At 37.9% G+C, this 23,078-nt stretch overlaps 1 protein-coding gene across 2 annotated transcripts in view; it reads left to right on the forward strand.

The window, feature by feature from the left end:
- CAMSAP2 (calmodulin regulated spectrin associated protein family member 2) overlaps positions 1-20,201 on the forward strand; it is a 74,658-nt gene extending 54,457 nt beyond the window's left edge. For both annotated transcript variants that reach the window (XM_054384675.1, XM_054384674.1), the window contains 11 exons: positions 3,101-3,191; positions 4,257-4,363; positions 7,551-7,572; positions 8,083-8,152; positions 8,835-11,046; positions 12,218-12,354; positions 13,376-13,593; positions 14,650-14,722; positions 17,321-17,436; positions 18,609-18,727; positions 19,878-20,201. In XM_054384675.1, coding sequence (XP_054240650.1) covers positions 3,101-3,191; positions 4,257-4,363; positions 7,551-7,572; positions 8,083-8,152; positions 8,835-11,046; positions 12,218-12,354; positions 13,376-13,593; positions 14,650-14,722; positions 17,321-17,436; positions 18,609-18,727; positions 19,878-20,183 — 3,471 coding nt within the window. In that variant the 3' untranslated portion in view covers positions 20,184-20,201. The remainder of the gene's footprint in view (positions 1-3,100; positions 3,192-4,256; positions 4,364-7,550; positions 7,573-8,082; positions 8,153-8,834; positions 11,047-12,217; positions 12,355-13,375; positions 13,594-14,649; positions 14,723-17,320; positions 17,437-18,608; positions 18,728-19,877) is intronic.
- The last annotated feature ends 2,877 nt before the right edge of the window (positions 20,202-23,078 follow it).

The raw sequence follows: 23,078 nt of genomic DNA on the forward strand, positions 1-23,078 counted from the left end.
GATGTGTTTGAGGCAGTTAGGTACCTATGGTGGGAATCAGTCCCATCTGACTGGTTTTAAAGGGTTTGGGCTCAGGATTCAACCCAAGAACAGTTCTTTAAGGGAAGAGCTCTCCCCTGAGAAGGACCAGAAGCTCCCAGCTCCTTATTTAAAGGGAAGCAGCCTGCTTTGCTTTCACTGATGTTAATCAGCCAGTTTTCCAACTTCTTTGTTCCCATCTGAAACAACATACTGGTGTTTTCAACTTGAGCTGCTGTGGCAAGATATATGACAAACTACTAGTGGATGGATCATGCACACAACTGCAGTTTGTCCTTCTCCAGAGAGCTGAAAGCACTCATTTTTCTTCGTTCTTGACACATTTATGTTGGCACTTCCATAACATGTAAAATACAGATTTTGTGCTGGAAGTAACTTGGCCTAATGAACAGAGATCTTGACGGGTGTTGTGACATAACTTTTACAGTGTATTTTTGTGTTCATTTTGAGAAAATTCTTAGAAGCACCTATGGATGCTTTTGCGCTCCAGGATTCAAGCCTGATTACAAATTATTTGTGTCATTTGTATATATGACGTAGTGGCTATTATTTGGTAATATGCAGATCTAAAACCCTGTAAATATTAGAAGTATGTAATTTAAGTAGCAAGATTGGATGTACTCTTTCTGATAGCTAATTTGATTTAAAAATTAGTCATTATTTTAACATCGTGAGGGGGCAAAGAGATAAAGAAAATCATTTGCTTTGTGTACATTTTTATGTCTAGAACAAGCTAGCTTATTTGATACAGAAGCAAGTAATGACTTCAGATTTTTTTACTCAGAATATGGGAATGTTGTTGCTTTTTTTTTTCTCAAAAGATAATCTTCTAAAATTTGTTAAAAAAACGGATTTTTTTAGTACAGTACCAGAAGATGCAGTAGATAAAATGTAACCAGTATCAGAGCTGACTACATGCAACTAATGAACTGTCTACAAACATCAAACTCAAAACATTACACCGGAAGGTTTAGCAAATGAAAGCATCCTTGAAGCTGCAAGTCTGCCATCTGCTGTTGAGTGGTTTTGAGCCAGGCTGAACTGCCCAGAGCTTAGTTAATTTTTTAAAAATGCTTTTATGCTTCTGAATATTTTTTACTTATAAGTGCTATGTGGTAATTATGTGGTGAACTGTTAGAACTTAAGTGAGAGTAATCAAGGCACAAACTGTGGAAATAATAGCTACATGCTTTCTGGCCCTGGGTGTGAGGATAACTACAGACCCACAGTTAGTTTTCCCAAAATATTAAGTTACTGGTCAGCAGTCTTCCCCTTTGATCATTATTGTTGATATATCTTTCTGACTAAAAATAACTTCTGAGAAAATGTAAATTTCCATCATGATGTTTCTCACCAGCAAACATCTAAAGTAGCCTCAGTTCTAAGTGGGCTGTGCAGCCATCACTTTCCTTTTTCCTGTAGTAAATACTGCTTTCGTGATTTTGGAAAAACAAGCTGAGTCCTAGCTCAGGACTGTCTAGAATCATAGAATCAACCAGATTGGATGAGACCTCCAAGATCATCCAGTCCAGCTGATCACCCAGCCCTAAGCAATCAACTAGCCCATGGCACTAAGTGCCTCATCCAGTCTTCTCTTGAACATCTCCGGTGATGGTGACTCCACCACCTCCCTGGGCAGCCCATTCCAATGGGCAATCACTCTCTCTGTGAAGAACTTCCTCCTAATATCCAGCCTATACCTCCCTTGGCACAACTTGAGACTGTGTCCTCTTGTTCTGGTGCTGGTTGCCTGGGAGAAGAGACCAACCCCTACCTGACTACAACCTCCCTTCAGGTAGTTGTAGACAGCAATGAGGTCACCCCTGAGCCTCCTCTTCTCCAGGCTAAACACCCCCAGCTCCCTCAGCCTCTCCCCATAGGGTTTGTGTTCCAAGCCCCTCACCAGCTTCATTGCCCTTCTCTGGACACGTTCCAGTACCTCAACCTCTCTCTTGAATTGAGGAGCCCAGAACTGGACACAGTACTCAAGGTGTGGCCTGACCAGTGCTGAGTACAAGGAAAGAATAACCTCCCTTGTCCTGCTGCACACACTATTCCTGATACAGGCCAGGATGCCATTGGCTCTCCTGGCCACCTAGGCACACTGCTGGCTCATGTTCAGCCTAATATCGACCAGCACCCCCAGGTCCCTCTCTGTCTGGCTGCTCTCCAGCCACTCTGTCCCCAGCCTGTAGCGCTGCATGGGGTTGTTGGGGCCAAAGTGTAGAACCCTGCACTTAGCCTTGTTAAATTTCTGCAGGGCCCTCCTACCCTCCAACAGATCAACACCTGCTCCTAACTTGGTGTCATCTGCAAACTTACTGATGATGGACTCAATTCCCTCATCCAGATCATCAATAAAGATACTTAATAGGATGGGGCCCAGCACTGATCCCTGGAGGACACCACATAGAAGATACTCTCAGGAGGAATATCTGAGCCCTTCATGAAATGGTCATGCTATTAAATGCAGCATTTCAACATAAAAATTAGTGTATTTAAATACATTATTATTTCAGATGGATGCAATGCTATGATCAGAACATTTTGTAATTATTTCTCATAATAAAGGAAAGCAAGTTAATGTAAATGTTTGAGGGAGAGGGTGAAGGGAAGGGGAAAACATTAAGAGAAAATTTGTTGAAATTGTAATATTTAGAAATTATATAGTATTAAAAATCTTACTTGGACAAGTACATCTGATTTTATTTTTTTTTCTTCTGTGTATATTGCTTCCTGATAAAATCAGTTTATGATGACAAAATGCTATGCTTAGCATCTTTCGGGAAAAAGTTGCTGTAAACCTTTCTTTTTCGATTCAGTTGTGTTTTCAGAATTCATAAGCCTGGTGACACAGGTCTGAGCACCAGCTTGAGCCAGCTCAGGCCTGGATGCTCATAATCTCATCCAGTTGATACTTCAGATATGAAGTAACACTGAACCATTTCGACGTTGCAGTTCAGGACCATGATCATTTGGCCTCTGAACTCTTTAGCCTCCACAGTCAATAAACTTTCTGGTCTTTTTGTATTCCTTATTCTGTACTTTTTTTTTTTCCTAGAGCAACTACATGGTGTTCATGGCAGAATTGTTCTGGTGGTTCGAAGTGGTGAAGCCGTCATTTGTACAACCTCGTGTTGTGCATTCCCAAGGTAATCATCCGCAGGATTGGTTTTCAAGTGTACGTTTTGAATATGTATGTGTACAGATTGCCATCGTGTTCACAAATACAGTGAATGTTTTAGTTAACAGGATTTGCTGGTGTACAACCCCTGTGAAGAAGGAGCAAAGTACTCTTTCCTCATATTAATCTTCATCTCATCTCATAACTTATAATTAGATGTTGTTATCTATTACCAGAAACTCATTTAAATCGTTGTGGTATAATCACTTGCAAATTTTCTTGACCTAAACAAGCCTAGAATCCATTTATGCTCATGCAAGGATTACGAACATAATAAGGAGTCAAGAATAGAATTTAGCCTGAAGAGCTTGTATTGCTGAGGAGAAGATAGGAAAAGAAATGAACATAAATCTGGGGAAGGTGGACAGGTAGTCACTTGTAAAACTGCATTTTGTACCTTGGTGCAAAGACACAGTCTTCCATCCGTAAATTCTCAAGTTTAAAAAAATCCACCTCTCAGATCTTGAGCACTGTTAATGAGTAGAGAGTCATGGTAACTTAAGCATTCATGCAGTAACACTGTGATTTTTCTCTCCAAGAGCTAGGATGAGATGTTCCTTGTGTGGCTTGTATACCTTTTTTCACTTGTGCCTTATAGCACATACACATCTGACTTAAGTCATCAAATATGGCTAAGTAATTTAGGATATGACTACAATGCTCTTTTCTACCTGAAAATCAGTCTAAGGGTTTGGGAGAAAAAGGTTTTTATCAGAAAAGTTTCTTCCAGAAGAAGAAAATCTATTTTTGCTGAAGATACTTCTTACTTTTAATTTAGTGAATTTCTCTGAATTTTTAAATTTCTTTCCTTGCCTTTACTGGAAATTTTTGTCATTCTCTGTTGCCTTAATTAGTGGCAGTATGGGAATTTAGGAGAAAGTAGAGCTGAAAGGAAGTGGCTGGGTTTTAATGTAAATGAAAATTCTTTAAATCTCTGAAAATCATTACTTCAGATTATTTCAGATGGCTTTTCTACTATGGAATTTAACTGAATACTAAACTGTAATAACTTGAGCTTTGTTTTTTTTGGCAGCTGAACCTGCAAAAGATGCAGCTTCTACTCACAGTTTGAATGCTAACAGACGAAATTATATGGAGGGTCCATCTGGGCCTGACTTCGTAGCCAGGTACTGTTTTGCAGTCTTCTCCTTTCTATTCAAAATAAAACACATTTTTTTAATTTAGTTTTGTTTCCTTTTTGCGATGCTCGAGGATTCAGTCACCAAATATAATCTGTGGAAATTTGTGGAAGATCCCTTAGTTTCCCCCACTGCCCTGTTACATGGCAGGCGATTTGTTACTCATGTTGGCAACTTGGACAGCATGCTGTTGTCTTACCAGTTTCTGTTCATCAGAGAGGTGTCACAGGGCCTTCTTGTCCTCTTCAGTCTCTTGTGAGGCTGCCAACCAGATCTGCTCTGAAAGAGCTATTCTTCAAAAATTCACAGCAGATTTTCCAAAACTGGTAAAGAAAGTAAAAACAGCAGGAAAACCTGAGTGATGGTTTATAGTTTGCTCTGATTATGTTACTTATGTACCACGAAGGTCAAATAGGTAAAAAATAAATACTTGTGCTGTAATGAACTTCCCTAGTCTTCATTCATCACGAATGAAAAGCTAACTGCTGTATTAATTATGTTTTGCATTATTTGCAGTGTTTGGAAATAGATGTGAAACTTTATTTTTAGTATTACTGTTACAGATTTGGAAGCCATATGAAAACATCTGTTTCCCTTGTGTTCTCTAGCTGATCACACATTTGAGTAATTTCTCAGGGAAGACCTTATCACTCTCTACAACTACCTGAAAGGAGGTTGTAGCGAGGTGGGTGTCAGTCTCTTCTTGCAAGTTAAAAACAAAAGGCCAAGAGGAAACAGCCTCAGTTGTGCCAGCGGAGGTTTAGTTGGGTTATTAAGAAAAATTTCTTCACCAAAATGGTTGTCAAAGATTTAGTTGTGGACTTGGCAATGATGGGTTAATGGTTGGATTCGATTTTAAAGGTGACCTCATTTACCAACCTAAATGATTCTATGATAAGAGGCAGAAATTGCATGTTAGGCCTCTCCTCTTTCGACAGGGTAAAGAAAGCCTTCCAGTGATCTGTTCTGAACGTAGTAGATGATGGGTAGCATTACCTTTATGTTTATAACTGGGGGCAAAGGTTTATTGATTGCATCTGAACAGACACAGAGAAGGATAAATTCAGCATTTTAATTGGATATTCAGTGAATTGTTGCTTGCTAACCCAGCTAATGCTGTTCAGCCTTTTCTGTTCTTTTTGGATGTTTTGGGTTTTCTTTTTTTGGGACGGGGCCTGGGGAGAGGGTGGATTGGTTTGGGTTATTTTGGGGGTTGTTGCAGGTTTGTTGGGTTGTGGTTTTTTTTTTTTTTTTTTTTTGGTTTTTTTTTTTTTTTGTTTTTTGTTTTTTGTTTTTTGTTTTGTTTTGGTTTGGTTTTTTTTAGTATTTCCTGAGACATATTCAGAGATACAGTAAAAGACATTGTGAACCCTTTATGGGTGGTGGATTGCATATTGTACTATCTCATCACAATGCTGTTTCAGAGTCTCTACAAGTGATGGATATGGTTTTGTGCTGGAGTATTATGAGAGCAATCCATGAGTAATAGAGCTATATCTTTTCTCATAAACCAGTGTACTTCATCCAACTTGATGCCACTTCACTGCATTGTAAAATAAAGGAGGAGCCTAGGGAGCTATTTCAGATGGTAGGAATCTAACACAGAGACTGCAGTATCTCTGGCAGAACAGACCGGACTGCAGGATCTTGTGGTCCTGGCGTTCCTTGTCCTGACTGCATGTTCCCGCCCCTCACCATTTCAATGCCAAAGGCAGAAAAACCTAACCCAGTCGGAAAAAGTGAATGTTTTTCTGTTGGCCTGGCTTGTCGAAATGACTCAGAGGATCAGATGGAAAGCCAGATCCAGCACAGAGGAGGGAGTGGGACTGTGGCGGTGGAGCAGTTGCCATGGAACCACAGTCACAGTGCCAAAGTCAGTCTTTTCCTGAGGGAAAATGAAGTGTGTGGATTTTCTTTGTGGCAGCAAATTTTCACAGGCTGCTGGATTGAAATTTTGAAAGCATGCTTTTCCTTACAGATGTTATACCTTACAGATGTTATAGCTATGATTTCTAAATTTTCACAGAAATCTCAAATACCGTTTAAAATAGATACATCATGCAGCTAGTGTGGAGTGTTGTTAACAAAACATCAGGAATTTATGAGAACCTCTTTTGAATCGTTTAATATCTGTGCTTATGGAAGGTGCTTTTGTAGATTGTAAGCCAACAGTATTTTTCTTACGTTGATGTGAATGTCCTTCCCACCAATACTATTTAGAAACCTTTCCACAGCATGTTGTATATAACTAGAAAAGCACGGAAGTTGTAGTTTGAACATTTCTGATTAAAAAGGGAGTTTGGGAGTGTGTTGTTCAACTCACATGAGCAAAATTCAAAACATGAAAGTTTCATGTGGCCAGCTTTTGAAGTTTGACTTCTTTAGAAGTGTTTTACATACAAATACACATGTCTTTGTGTGGATCGTGAAAAAAAGCACCTTGATCAGAACATTAAATTACCTTAATCCTATACTGGATTAACACAGCTAGTCTATTACAGACTGTCTCTATGAACTAAAAAAGGTAGCTGTTTTAAGTAGAACAGAGGGAATCTTTGTAATTACTTTTTTTAGTAGTAGATTGAACTTTCGTATTCATAAAGTAATGTCTTTCACAAAACCTTCTTTATCCATTTCTGGTGCATATTGGCAGTCCAGACGCAAAGCGAAGTTTCAGACTGCGTGACTGAAAAGTGGGGTGCAGGAAAAGTAGGTGGTGCTAGCTGCAGCTACTCAGTTTTGAGGCCAGTAGGAACTGCCTTGTTTTGTTCATGTTCATGTTTGGGGCTTTTGCTAAAATCAGACCTAAGAATGAGAACCTTCTATTAATATCATTCACATGAAATAAATTGGGAAATAAATATGTTAGGAAAACTAATGCCACTCTGTGGCCATTTGTGTAGGAGGAATTCCTCCCTAACTCTTTGGATTATCAGAATTAGGTCCAGTTAAAGGTAATAACAATGTTTGCCTTGTAGTTAATAAATTAATACTTCTGGAAGAGAGTTACATGTGACTTTTCTTCCTTGTCACAAAAAATAAATTGTTTTTGAGTCAGCCTAGAACATGAAGCCTGTCTGTCCTGTTGTAACGTGGCTTTTGATGTATTCCTGCTAAGTTAACGTCTCTTGCTTTATAGATTGGAAAGTCCAACATACACCTCATCTCACCAACTGCATACACCCCAGCAGCCTTACTCATCTGTTCCAGGTAACAATTTACAAATGGGTGGAAGGGGCAATGAGAGAAGGTGTTGTCTCCTGAGTAAATGTCTATCTTGCTTATATTTATTTAACATTATTTATGCAGGAATTACTGAGAGCACTTTACATGAAAGCCTAATGTGAGTGAGTTCTGTAACTTACAAAGTGTACAGGTGGGAGGTTTGCTTTTGTACCTCTTACACTGATTTTTTTTTTTATTTGATTTGTTTTGATTATGTGGAATATGGCTTACAACAAGCATTTGTAGTATATTTTACAAGTATTTGTAGTGTATTTTACTTAACAGTAAATTCTTTGACTGATGAGGAGCAAAATGTATACTTAGGATGAAATTGACTCAGTTTCTCTACTTGTGTTCTCAATATAAACCCTACTATTTTTCACCATTGCAGTCTTCTATGCGTTGAAGCAAACTAATTTTTTAAAGCAACAGAAGGTGATGGTAAAGTATCTTTTTCATAGCAGTTACCTTAGGTTTTGTTCTAATTTCATTTAGGAGTCATCAGAAGGTCCACATCAATGTCTTATGTAGATGGGTATGTAGGGACTTGGCCCAAAGAAAAAAGGTAAGTACTTTACAGTATGAGTTGGTTAAAAAAATAACTATTTATAGGTCATAAGTAGCAATAAATGCTCCACTGTAGTTTGGATTTTCAGAATCCTCTAAGGAGAGTTCTTGTGAGCAAGGGTGACAAGAGCACTGGAGCAGGCTGCCCAGAGAGGTTCTGGAGTCTGTTTCTTTGGAGACTTTCAAAACCTGCCTGGATGAGTTCCTGTGTGGCCTGCCCTAGGTGATCCTGCTTTGGCAGGGACGTTGGGCTTTATGATCTCTGGAGGTCCCTTCCAACCCTTAACATGCTGTGATTCTGTGACTTTCAAAAGCAAAAAGCTGTACCGTGGATTAAAAACTCTCTAATAGGAAACAAACTTCAGCAATAAAATACCCAGATCTTACTGGAAAGTAACAAAAAAGCATTGGATATCTCTGAAGATGACAGTTTTATATTCTATTTTGTACATTTTTTAATGTAATCTATTTAATACGTAGACATAAATAACCACATATGCATCTATTTACATTTATTATGTTGTTACCTTGTATTTTAAGCTAGTAAAAATGCAGTACACCTCACGGTGCCTCTAATACTACCATCTTAAACCAATTTTAAACCAGAATGTGATTATTTCACTGTTGTCAATCATGAGTTGCTGAGTTAGTTCCTTTTTTTTTTTTCTAATCTCCATTAGGTCATCAGTACATGGAGTTTCATTTGACATTTCTTTTGACAAAGAAAAAAACATTCCAGTACCCACTCCAAGCAGAGGAATTACTAGATCTGTGAGCAATGAAGGCCTTACATTGAACATGAACCGCATGCCGAAACACATAAGGAAAAATCTGTCCTTCAAATCAGTAAATAGAGAAGAGGAAAACCAAGATATTGAAGAGGAGAGGGACACGATAGATCATAAAGACACAAAGGCCAATCAGTCTGTTAACGCAAATCAAAAAAATGCCAACGAGAGCCACTGCTACAGATTTCCAAATGGAGCTCTGCAAAACAGGGCAGTTCTGGATGATTTTGGCAATCAGATTGAGACACCAACCATTGAAGAGGCTTTGCAGATAATTCATGACACTGAAAAATCTCCCAGGGTTATCCAACCAGACCAAATTACAAATGGGTTCTTTCTTCACAATCAGGAGATGAGCATCTTGAATTCAAACATTAAACCAAATCAGTCTACCCCTGATATAATTACAGACACAAAAGGTGCTTTAAGTCCTGTGACTGACAATACAGAAGTAGATACTGGAATACATGTCCCTTCAGAAGATATTCCAGAGACAATGGATGAGGATTCTTCTTTGAGAGATTATACTGTAAGCATGGACTCTGACATGGAAGAACCATCTAAATTTCTCCAGGATTATGACATGCGAGCTAGCAATCACAGAGATCAATTAAGTCCCTGTCCCAGCTCAGTAAGTACTAAATCACAGGCAGGCAGCAGTGCTTCTTCAAGTTCAGGGGTTAAAATGACTAGCTTTGCAGAGCAGAAATTCAGGAAGTTGAATCACACAGATAGCAGAAGCAGTGGAAGCAGTTCTCAGAAAACCACACCAGAAGGTTCCGAGCTGAACATCCCTCATGTGGTTGCTTGGGCTCATATTCCAGAGGAGGCACCTGTGCCTCAAGGAAGAGACACCACACAGTTACTGGCCTCTGAAATGGTACATCTTAGAATGAAGCTAGAGGAAAAGAGGCGAGCCATTGAAGCACAGAAGAAGAAAGTTGAAGCTGCCTTCACAAAGCAGCGGCAGAAAATGGGAAGAACGGCATTTCTTAATGTTGTGAAAAAGAAAGGTGATGGAGTATCACCTCTCCGAGAAGAAGCAGCAGGAGCTGAAGATGAGAAAGTGTTCACTGACAGTAATAGGTTAAAAGAGAAAGAAACTCAAAAAGCAGACAACCAGGCTGGTAAGACTTCAGAATCAGTAAAAGAAACCCCTGAAAACTCTCACAGCAAATGGTTAAAATCTCCCGCTACTTCTACTGACGCTGAAAAGCAGTGGAATTTAGCAAGTCCTTCAGAAGAAAATCTTAATGAAGGAGATATCTTAGAGTACACAAAATCTATTGAAAAACTAAACTCTTCCCTACACTTCCTACAACAAGAAATGCAGCGTCTATCCCTTCAACAGGAGATGTTGATGCAGATGAGAGAGCAACAGGCTTGGGTTATTTCTCCTCCTCAGCCTTCTCCTCAGAAGCAGATTCGGGACTTTAAGTCTTCATCAAGGCAAGTCGGAGCTCCGTCTCCTGTTGCACCTTTCTCACAGGAATCTCCTCGCTCTACACACCAGTCTCCACAGTCTTCCAACAGGAAGAGTGCCTCTTTTCATATTAAAATGCAAAGGACTCCTAGGCCAAATGAACTGAAAATCACACCTCTAAATCGTACCTTGACTGCCCCACGGTCTGTGGATAGTCTTCCCCGTTTGAGGAGATTTTCTCCAAGTCAGGTTCCCATTCAGACTAGATCATTTGTTTGCTTTGGAGATGATGGTGAACATATAAGTGAACCTCAATTAAAGGGAAATCTTTTGAAGGAAATCAAGCCTACAGAAGATGTAGCAAAAGAAGAAGGACCAAAAGTGCAGAAACAGTGTGAACAGAAGTTAGAGGAAAAGGAGATTAAACCTATTGAATCTAATGTTTCTGAAGTATTATCTCAGCCTATCACAGAAACTGTCTGCCTCACCCCAAATGAAGATCAGCTAAGCCAACCAGTTTTACCAACTCCAGCTCCCAAAACAGCTAACTTAATTGAAGTTTCCTTGTCAGATTTGAAGCCACCAGAAAAAAGTGAGATGTCTGTTGAGAAATACGAAGGTGAGAGTGATAGAGAACAATTTGAGGATGACCAGAAAGTGTGTTGTGGATTCTTTTTTAAGGTAAGAAAACTAGTGGATGTGTATGTCTACTATTAAGCTTCTTTTGAAAGGGGACTTCTTCATTCAGATACGGATTTCAGTTGTGACATTCTGTTGAAGTCAAAGCAGATGGTTCTGCAACTTTAACTGTGCAAGCATATCTTTTGCACTTGATGATTAATTTGTAAGATTGCATTGTAAGAGTGGTGATAATTCTACCATACCGTATTTCTGAATGTGCCAGAGTATCCCTTACCATTTATAGTTGTGGAAGAGTGCTTAGAGTTTTTGCTGAGGAAGTTGCATGCTGAATGTAGACTTATTTTTAACATAATCCTTGGTGACATTAATTAAACATGCTCATAATCTCACCCTCACTTCCCCATCCCAACCCCAATTTAACTAATTCTGTGTGTTTTTCTGGTTTTGTTGGGTGTGTTGTGGGGGGTTTTGTTTGTTTGCTATGATTTGTTTGTTTGTTTTGGGGTGTTTGGGTTTTGGTTGGTTGGTTGGTAATAGGTCTCTTGCACTTCAAGCATTTTATCCTCTCTTAGCTGGCTAAGGATGTATAGTCTTCTGAGACTCCCTTTTGAAGTTCGTATGTGGGAGCACTCCCTGTCTTATTAGAGAGTTCTGTTCAGGCAGTCTTTTAATTGTAATGCAGGTTGTAAGAGAGTGGTCTAGATGCTGAAAGCCATCGAGATTTTGAATTATTATCTTGGAATACCCAAACATCATGTATCGCTTATCTGAGATGCACCTTGATTGTTGGGAAGCATTCTTCAGTTCTAACACCTGGCTGAATCAGCAGAAGTTACTTCTGTATGCTGTGTAGTTACTGCTTTTTGTGATATATTATCTTCATCTCCATACCATATAATCTTCCAAAGCTGAACAGATAAGTTTATGCAACGTGGCATCTAAAGTAAAGACTCTAAAGTAAAATATCTCATTTAGCAAGTTTTCATATATGAATGTTGAACTTCATATTTGACTTAAGAAGGAAAAAAATGTTTTATGAAAAGTGTTTAGTAGTCTTAAGAAAAAAAAAATTAGTATTTAAAACACTGCAAAGCAAGTTAGGATGTTGCAGTCCAATGTACAGTATTGTCTAATGGCTTGGCAAAATCAGGTGCTGAATTCAGATCTTAATAATTTTGGGATCTTTTCCTTCAAATACTGCTGCTGCTAGGATGATCAAAAGGCAGAAAATGATATGGCAATGAAACGAGCAGCGTTATTGGAGAAGCGTTTGAGAAGGGAAAGAGAGACACTGCTTCGAAAGCAGCAGCTGGAAGCAGAACTAGAACATAAGAAGGAAGAGACAAGGTAAAACTACATATCACAGTCCAAATGATCAGTAAACTTAAAAAACGTCTGATTTAGGTAAAAGTGCAATTTCCAAGTACAAAAAAAAATATCCAGCTTAATATCAAAGAGACTTAATTCTCGAGACAGGTGTGCTGAGGAGCCCTCCTGAAGACACATGCCTGATGGTCCTGCCAAATCAGCAGGTGACATCAGTTTGTAGCTCAGACTCACTGCTGGCCTGAGTGAAGCTCCTCAGAGCACTACCCTGCTGTGCACTTTATATTCTGAGAGAGACTGTGTCACTGTGGGGTTCTTTCTGCACAAATACACGCTGCCCACTCAGTTACAGTTTCATTACAATTTAAGCCATCTGAAAATGTTTTTAAAAGGCAGATTACTCCTACTGATATCTCAGAGCGCTCAGGTTCAAAAGTCTGGTAGCTGCATTGTCCTCACTGTGATAATTAAAACTGTTTCTACTGAATTTATTGTCTTCCCAGGAGGTGAAGTCTCCCTTTCTGGAGGTATTCAAAACCCACCTGGATATGTTTCCTGTGTGATCTGGTATGATATCACAGAATCACGGAAACATTCAGGTTGGAAAAGACCTTCAGGATCACCAAGTCCAACCAACCAACCCTACTCTACAAAGTTCACCCCTAAAACATATCCCCAAGCACCACATCCAAAGGAACTTTAAACACATCCAGGGTTGATGACTCAACCACCTCCCTAGGCAGAACATTCCAATGTCTGACCACTCTTTCTGTGAAATATTTTTTCCTAATGTCTAGTCTAAACCTACCCAGTTGTAGCTTGAGGTCACTCCCTCTTGTTCTATTACTAATTACCTGTGAGAAGAGGCCAGCAACAACCTCTTTACAACGTCCTTTCAGGTAGCGATATGGCACAATCCTGCTCTGGCAGCGGGGTTTGGACTAGACATTCTTTTGATGTCCCTTCCAGCCCTTAACATTCTGTGATAATTTCGAAATTTGATCATTTTGAAATTTGAAATCTCTTTGATAATTTTTTTCAGACGAAAAACCGAAGAAGAACGTCAGAAGAAGGAGGATGAACGAGCACGGCGAGAATTTATTAAGCAGGAATATATGAGAAGGAAACAATTAAAGCTTATGGAAGATATGGATACTGTCATCAAACCACGTTCCCTATCGATCAAAAAAAAGCCACGTCCAAAATCTATTCATAGAGATCATATTGAATCACCTAAGACACCAATCAAAGGTCCCCCAGGTAACAAATGTTTATGGGGAAAAAGAGTCTGTTCATGCTAAAACACCAGCTCGATTTTTTTGGTACTAACAAGCAAGTGCATTCATTAGTGTCTTGTGCTAAATTGAAGCTGCACGTGACCAAACTGGAAAGCAAAATTTGCTAACAGAAGTGAAAAAGATGAATATCACTTTACCTGCTATGCATGCATGCATATATGAACAAACAAAAAAGTTAACTGGGAAAACCCAAGGGAAGCACCGATGTGTGTTGCAAGTTTTGTACACGTCCATGTATTCTTCACTAACCTCTTCTTGCGCCTGTAGAGCTAAGAAAGAGTAAAAGTTGGGACATAAGAAATTATTAAATAGAATGGTGATTATAAGGTAAGACTACTTAAATTCCTGCTTAACACAGGCAACATTAGAAAGTTACTTTTCTACTTCATGGTGTTTTTTCTATTTCACTTACCTACTGCATGTACAGTTAAGAATGTAGCAACACTAATACCTGGAACAATTTAATGTTCTTACAGATGTCACTTAACTGCAGGAATTATTGGAAGATTTACAATTCAAAGAAAATGAACCAGTCTGTTCCAATTAATCTTTTTGTTACAGCATTATTTAGCTTTGCTGTTCTGCTGCATTTTTCTCTAGCTGCTTCCTTCTGTCTTCCAGTGTAATTTAAAGTACTCCCTTAACACCTTCTAGGAATCCATTCCAAGCCTTAAATTAAGGCTCTTAAGCTCTCATTCATGAGGACTTAGGAGCTTTGATTGTAGTCTTCAATTTGCATAGAGCAAATATTTCCATGTCCATGCTTCACATTAGTGCTTAGCCTGAGACCATTCCAGGTGGCTGCAGGTGGCTGGGGCTCAATGGGCATTTAGATGAAGTGCACCATATATGCATGCAGGCATATCATGTATGGGTGTAAGAGTTTTGTATATTAAAAGTTCTTCCTGACTTTCTCATGCTGGTGTTGAGTCTAATGAACAGACTCTTCCACTTGCACCGGTTTATTTGCCTTAACTTTGTTTTTATCCAGGTTCACAGCTTTATCGTGTTTTTTCAGTATCTAGTCTTTCATTGGCATCGCTGAATACAGGGGACAATGAGAGTGTGCAGTCAGGCAAGAGAACACCAAGGTAAGGCTAAAATCACCATTTCATTTAATTACATTTGATTATCAGCTATGTGAAATTAGCATGTATTTTACAGAGGTCTTGTATATGTTGTGTATTCCAAGAACAGGTACGTTCTCCTGATTTGAGACCTTGAGAGTTTCTACTGTGAGGCATTAGGGAACCAAGCCATGAATGTTTGTTTCACAAATTTTACCAAGTAAGCCAGTTGGGCAACTCTAAATGAGGTCCAAACAAAATGCTGTTCACACAGATTCTTTAATTCACCTGCTTGGATTTATGTCTCAACTTGTGCATCCACATTTTATTAAAACCTGTATGCAGCTATGTATGTTTTCCTTTTTTTTTTTTTTTTTTTTTTTTGCATAGAAGCTTTCGGGTTTTTTGAGGTTATTTTTGTTTGGCTTGGGTTTTTTGGTTGATTGGCTGGTTTGGGGTTTTGCTTTGTTTGTTTGGTTTGGTTTGGGTTTTTTAATATTTTCCCATACAACTGCTAAGGTTACAAATGATCGCTAGGACTTCAGCCTTTTCCAAACACCAGCTTTTACTCTGCATTAAAAAAATCACCTGAAAATGGAATAAAAAGAGATAAAGATAGCAGAAAATTTTTAATCTTACATACAAAATCTATGTTATAATTCAGAGGAAAGGTTTTCTGTGTAACTAGTTAATTATATTCAGAGAAACACCATTTTTTTGGATGGAAAAAGATGAACTAGGGAAAGCAGTTTGATATGGACTACTATGTGCTATTACGTCACATCATGTTTTCATGGCCAGTGTGCATCACTCATCAACTCTGACATGCCTCCAGCTGGTTTCAATTGACTTTTCCATTTCCTTAAATCTTGACAACTGACTTTCTGGTTATTACCTAAGAAGCTTCAATAAAATTATCCAAATATCCCTAACACTTATTATCATCTCTTAAATATTACTGGTTTTAATTGAGAAAGGGATTTTTTTTTTCCCAGCTGTATTGGCTATTAGAAAAGGCTTGATGTTGCTCATTTGCAGACTTCACAGGGGATTACCCCTATCTATGTAGTTTTAGTTGTACAGTGCTGTACTGTGCTTGTAATGCATAGTACATCTTCCTCTGGCTTTGGATTTGATTTAGGGGGTCAAGACTTTAGAAATGTGTTAAAATTCAGTCCAAATTGCCGAAAGTAACATTGATGACAAGATTTTCAGTAATCTTCCCAGAACCATACTTTCACCTTTTCCTCACATCAGAATTGGCTTTTGATGATCACAGTAACACCTTTGTGGTCTCCTTCATGCAGGTGCTAACCACAAAAGGTGTAGGATGTATTATAAACTGAGTTTTTATCACTGATTTTACTTGTGTGCAGATAAAGGGTATTATAATACCACTTTCTTTCCTTATTCTTTGCTAGTAGTGCCTTTCTACTTACTTAGAAAACCCTTCATGCTAAGATGACAATTTGACTGGCTTTGCATCAGCCACAGTCAGAAGAAAACTTTAAATATCTTTAAGATATTTAATACTTAAAGAAAGCATAACAGTTTTGCTTAGATCTTTAAATGCAAAACTATTCACATACAAGTGAAGAATTACACACAGCCTGAAGAATTACAGCACCAAAAGATACTGCTTATGAAAACAAAAATTAGAAAGGAAATTTTTTCTGCTGTCTTAAATATAGCAGTTCTCATTGCCAACTGTTGTAATAAATACAAATTAATTAAAGTTTTACTTCTCATTCATCTTTCAATCAAGAAAGATGTTTGCTAAGTGAGATAACATTGTCTTGCTAGTACAAATGTAAAAGTAACCCAAATTCCCACTCAGTGACAATAATCCAAAGCCTAGAATATGTTAGGTTTCTGTCCCTCAGATGGAACACTACTTATTAACATCCACCTCACCAACTTCTTCTTCCCTTGCTTAAAATATTTTATGCAGAACCTGAACTCAGTTATCAAGTAATTTTCTCTGTAAATATTGTGCATTTCTGGGCCCCTCAATATAAGAAGGACATTGAAATACTTGAACGTGTCCAGAGAAGGGCAACGAGGCTGGGGAGAGGCCTCGAACACAAGCCCTAAGAGGAGAGGCTGAGGGAGCTGGGATTGTTTATCCTGGAGAAGAGGAGGCTCAGGGGTGACCTCATTGCTGTCTACAACTACCTGAAGGGAGGCTGTAGGCAGGAGGGGTTTGGTCTCTTCTCCCAGGCAACCAGCAGCAGAACAAGAGGACACAGTCTCAAGCTGCGCCAGGGGAATTTTAGGCTCGAGCTGAGGAGAAAGTTCTTCATGAAGAGAGTTGTTAGCCGTTGAAATGTATTGCCCAGGGAGGTGGTGGAGTCACCATCCCTGGAGGTGTTCAAGCGGGGATTGGACGTGGCGCTTGGTGGCATGGTTTAGTGGTCATGAGGTGTAGGGTGACAGGTTGGACTGTGATGATCCTTGAGGTCTTTTCCAACCTTATTGATTCTGTGATTCAGGTTTATAATCTACAGTTCAGATCAGTGTGTTCTACCTCAATACAGTTTGCCTTCCTTTGATGTTAGAAAGCTTCTCTGCTCAATGTTTTAAGGGGGTTTTTTTGTAATAGATTTAAAAATTAATGTTTAGATCTGAGTCTGTGGAGGGATTCTTGTCTCCAAGTCGCTGTGGTAGTCGTAATGGAGAAAAGGATTGGGAAAATGCATCTACAACTTCTTCAGTTGCCTCTGCTACAGAATACACAGGTCAGTGACAACAATACTCAGAAAAATACCTGGCTAATAGTAGTTCTGTGCATGAACAAGGTTTTCACTTATCTTTGTTTCCTGAAATTTGGTTGAGGACGCTTTCCTAAAAATATTACTTTCACCTTCTTTAAAATAGATGGTAATAATAGAAGGTTGAAGTCTTAAATCCAAAATTAAAGTCCTGATTCAGTAGCATTTGTGATAACCAGAGTAGATTGCAGTTAGGCTTATAACAGCAAATGGGCTCACAGGTCACTGTGCACTTCAGTAGTCTCTCTAGCATGACAAGAAGAGTTGAAATTTATACTCAGAATAGAATTACAAAAAGCAAAAACCAAATTCTAGCAGGAAAAATAATCTGGTTGGTAATATGAATTAAAATATTTTGCACCCTTTGTTCTGAAACAGATCCTTTGTTGTTTATTAAATCTTTACAGTCTGAGTATCTTCATCTGTTTTTTTTTCCTGGTGTCTTCATCTCTTTTCTCCAAATAATATGGCATATGATACTGCAAAGGCCTTGCATCGTCAGGATTATAAAGGCTCCATTTTTGCTCACCTTTGCTCTTTTCTTTGGTAAAGAGTAAAGCAGCATTAGGTCTTGAAAAAAGTATACATGTTTTTCAGAAATAAAACCAGGAGATGTCTCCTCCAACCAGATGAAGCAAATCTTCAGAGAGAATAACCTGATCAGTATCAGGCCAGATCTTTTAGCTCTAGCTTTGGGTAATGCACTTCCAGAGTTCCAGTTACTTGAAGCACTGCATCATCTTCAGTGTTATATACCTGTCACCCTTGAAATGACAAGTGTAGGTAAATGAAGAGAAAGAAGTAATTTATTGCCTTCTGGAAAACTGAATTTTTAGTTAGAAAATGCTAAACATTTTGGTGTTCATAGAAAAGGTCTCCTGAGAGGAAATACACTCAGCAAGACTGCCAGTAATAATGATTTAAGAAAGAAAGACACATCTGTAAGCAAATTCAGTAAGAGCTGACAGAATGGAGTTGTAGTTGTTTGTGAAATTTGTGGTGTCTATCCTAATTCTACTTTATTCCAGGATTTGTATTTTTATGCATGTGGAAGACCCATACCAGAAGCACTTCATAGCATTTAAACTCGTTGTTGGTCTATTGATTAACTTAGCTGATTTGTCATTCCTCCTCCACAGGACCAAAGCTCTTCAAAGAACCCAGTGCTAAATCCAATAAGTATATCATTCAGAATGCCCTGGCACATTGCTGCTTGGCTGGAAAAGTAAATGAAGGTCAAAAGAAAAAAATATTGGAGGTAAGGGTATTTCTTCCCTAGAAGCATAAACACCTAAGTCAAACCAGTTAGACACTCAAGTATAAATGCAGATATAGAAAGGAATCTTCTGAGTTTATGACAGCTCTTAGGGAAAGGTTTGAGAAGCTTCTGTGACTTGCTTCCTATGTAGACAGAAAGGTTCTCTTGTACTGGAAGTTTTCTAGTACTGTAGAAGCAATAGGTGCCCCATTGTACAGGCAGCACAGGAATCTGAATTGATATGTTAATTAATAGTTACTGCCTGTTCGATGTGGGAACTTTCAATACGTAGATTTTTACAATGTGCTCACAAATTTGTTTTCCATAACATGAAAAATACCCATCTCATACATACAGACCCTCAGGCTGGGACCTTTAGAGCTAAAGCACAACTCTCTCATGAACAGAAAGAACTGAAATACATCCCTCCTGGGCTTTTCTCCAGTTATCATGCAGTAGGGCAAATTCAGGACTTTCTCCTACAGGAATGTGCTAGTATAAACCTTGCTGAAGCTGCACAAATATTGCAAGGGTGAGAACTCAGGGACCAGTGCGTTTCCATGCAAAAGGACTCAGACTCAGAGTCTAGAGACTGAGAGTAATGAAACCATTCCTTTTATCTAGTGTGATGAATATGACAGAGTAAATAGATCAAAGAACACAAGTACTTGGAGTCTGGATTTAATTCCTTTTCCAGAATACATTTCAGAAAAGTATTTCTTGTCCCATGTTATCTCCATAATTCTTCCGCATTCATGTTTAGATCCTGCCTTCTCTGTCTTTCCAGCTAATTTTTGGAAGTAAAAAGTTAGAAATCAAGACAGCCTCTTTCAGTTCAAGTAACTGCAGGCATAATAACCCCCAGAAATCCCACCAAAGATCAGCTGTAAGAAAGTCTTGCTTAACTCTAGGATGCAGTAAATGTCATATACATTTTCCAGGTGTATATCTGTAGAAGTTTTGTTGACTCTGTTCAGATAAGCTTAGCAAATTCTAGTGATTAAAAATAAGGTCTTTTAGTGGACAAAGCAAGACATAATTTCATTTCTAGTAGAAAGCAACTTCAAAATGACAGTCCAGTGATTTTGAATGTTTTCCAGTTGAAATGCAAAATTCATATTGTGAATCTTTTTCTTTCTTTCTTTTAAAGGAAATGGAAAAATCTGACGCCAATAATTTCTTAATCTTGTTCCGGGATTCAGGCTGCCAGTTCAGATCTCTGTATACATACTGCCCTGATACTGAAGAAATCAATAAACTAACGGGAATAGGTCCCAAATCTATCACAAAGAAAATGATAGAGGGACTGTATAAATACAACTCTGACAGGAAGCAATTTAGTCACATACCTGCTAAAACTTTGTCTGCCAGTGTCGATGCGATTACCATTCACAGCCATTTGTGGCAAACCAAGAGACCAGTAACTCCCAAGAAACTTTTACCCACCAAGGCATAGTAGATGGGAAAAAATTTGCTCCAGACAATTAATGATAAACTTGCACTTCATCTTTACTGCCTATAGGAAATAGATTTCTAGTTGCCAACAAGACTCTTAGAACTTAAAACTGGACACCAAGTTCTATTATCATGTCCAACTGGAATGTAAACAGTGTTTAGGAGTGCAGAAGATTATCACTTAGGTGAATAATTATGAGTGATTACTGAAATGTTTATGTGGAGATTTATATGTGCTAATACAATATATAGAGTACATTTGCTCTGTATTTTGATTAGATACACTGAAGCACTGAATGTTCCTCTTTAGTGACTCAAACTACGTTTTTTTACATCTGTTGCCTTATGTTTGTATTTGTGCTTGTCTCAAAATATTTTTTCTTTCACTAATGAAATACTTATTATTCTCAATACCATTGAACTTTGCATACTGACTTGCAGTAGAAACTGAACAATAAGTTGTATGTCACTGAAGAACAGCTGAATGGATCTGTTATGCAAGATCCTTATTGTTTGCTGTAGCAAAATGAAGATTCATTCCCCTGAGTATTTATAATTCTTTTTCAGTTGAATAGTACTGATTTGCTTATAGACTAAACAGTAAAAAAAAATTTTTTTAATGCTTGATGTTTCCTTCAAACAAAGTATTTAACAACTCAGGGTATAGTTAGGTGATGCAATAATTCCTGTTTCAGTAAGTAGTGACTTCCCACTTGCATGTCTGTAATAGCATTAGAATGTAAGGTAAAAAGATCTGGTAGACCTCTGAAACAGCTTAAGCAAATGTGCATTTTTCTGCATAGTTTCAGATGAAGAGCGAGCATGCAGTCAGGTTATGCTTCTCCAAGGAAGGAACAGGAACTTGGGAAACATTCAGAACTAGATCCCTGAAGTTTGCCTGACAGAACACTAAAGTTACTCAGAAGAATCACAGAATTCACTAAGTCACAGATCTTTCAGAAGTCAGGTATCTAATTCACATTGATTTTAAGATTTCTAAGACAGGTCCCTGTCTGTTCTTCCTGCCTGCAGATCTTCAGTTTTCTAGGGAACAGACATCTGATAACAATTCTCAGTGTGTTTTAATAAATGGTTTTATTGACGCAATCCAACAGATGATGGCAAAAAAAAAAGCCTCAATGACATTTCAATAAATTTATAATACAGCCATTTACAAAAACAAACTCTAGGCTTATTTCAGTATTATTTATAAAGGGCTGCATTTGATTTCAAACCAGTGTTTGACAGATCACTACTTCATTTCAGTGTTTATCTCATAATTTGCTTTTAACATAGCACTGTTCTGAAAAAAAAAAAAAAAGGAAAAGGAAAAGAAAAAAAACACACTACAAACTTGAAGCCTCCCCTAAATCTGTGGCTATTTTGATAATATACACCAGAGGATTTGGTGGGGGGGGGGGGGAAATCTCATTCTCAGGAAAAGACTTGAATGATTTGTGATTCTGTTCTGTTTCAGTGTTGTGACAACTCCATTAACATAAGACAGTATTGTGCTGTAAGTATGTAGTCCATTCTGTTTCATGGGAAGACTCAAACTATGTTCTTATTTCTCTCCATAAACTGCTTTGAGAGAAACTTTGCCTCACTACTATGATGTGCTCATTTACTTATAGAAAAGGTGCACAGGAATGAGATGTCATTAAGCAGTTTGGAATAGTTGGTTGGGTTTTTTTTTATTATTATTATAAGGCCTTAGGCACCAATGCATCTGGATTATAAACATTTTCCTCAAAAATGCTGTCAGTTTTATTGTAATTTATGTTCTTATATTTATGTATATTTGTTAAAACTGTAAAAAAGAAAAAAAGAAAAAAAAAAACACAAAACCCAACACTTTAAAATACATGTTTAATATGTATGTGGCTCAAAACTATTTGTGGTTAGCTGATTCCTACTGTTTGCATGTATATCACCAGGATCTGTAACTCCTATATTTCAAGTGTATACATACTGTGTAAATAGGATATAAATAATATTAAAAGGTGGGGGAGAGGGTTTACACATTCTGCCTGTTAGACAGTTCCTAAAAATGCCATTGTAGGAACATCTTGAATAACAATATGAAACTGTGTATAATATACAGTGATTCAAGAAACCAGGAGGTTGGAATTAACAGATACACATAGGGTGAATAACTTCAAAAGAAGTTTTATCATGGGAGGCTTTTTATTTCTAAAATCTATACTATGGTTTAACTGAAGATTTGCAACACCATGAAGACACACAACACATAAATCAAAGCTAAGTGAGCTTAAGTACATGACAGGAATTGAGTAATTTTAAATCTATCTGAATGTATTACGAAATTTAGATTTGTCAACAGGTTACAGATTTGTGCTGCAGTGTCTAAAAGTAGAATGTGAATAATGCAGTTGAAAATTTCATTGCTTGCAGTGTAAAGTTTTACTTAATACAGGAAAAGTAAAGCTAGATATGCTTTTCCTTTTTAAGCCTGCAAATTTTCTAATTACAGTGGCTTTGGTTGGGATCATGTTTAAAAAACGAAAATAAAAAAAAAAAAAAAAGAAAAGGAAGCTTTCCATAAAGGCCAGTATTTATCACTGACCTTTTCAGAACACACTGGTGCTTTCATCAGGGGTATTATTATTGTTGCTATGACTGAATTGCCAAACTCTCATCTTAGTTTTCAGAGCAAAATTTCATATTCTAACAGTCATAATGGCTACTGAAGTATTTTTCTTTTTTTTTCTTTTTTTGTTTTTAAATTTTATTTTATGTTAGTATGACTGTTAGTTTTTATTATTTGGCTGTTTAAAGCCAAATTGAGCTATTTAATTATGATTTAATGGGCACTGTTGAAAATTGTACAGTGTATTGTGTGCTTACTTGTCCACTTCTATGGAGCATAGCTTCC

The sequence above is a fragment of the Indicator indicator genome, chromosome 10, assembly GCF_027791375.1.
Source record: "Indicator indicator isolate 239-I01 chromosome 10, UM_Iind_1.1, whole genome shotgun sequence".
Classification (NCBI taxonomy): Eukaryota; Metazoa; Chordata; class Aves; order Piciformes; family Indicatoridae; genus Indicator; species Indicator indicator.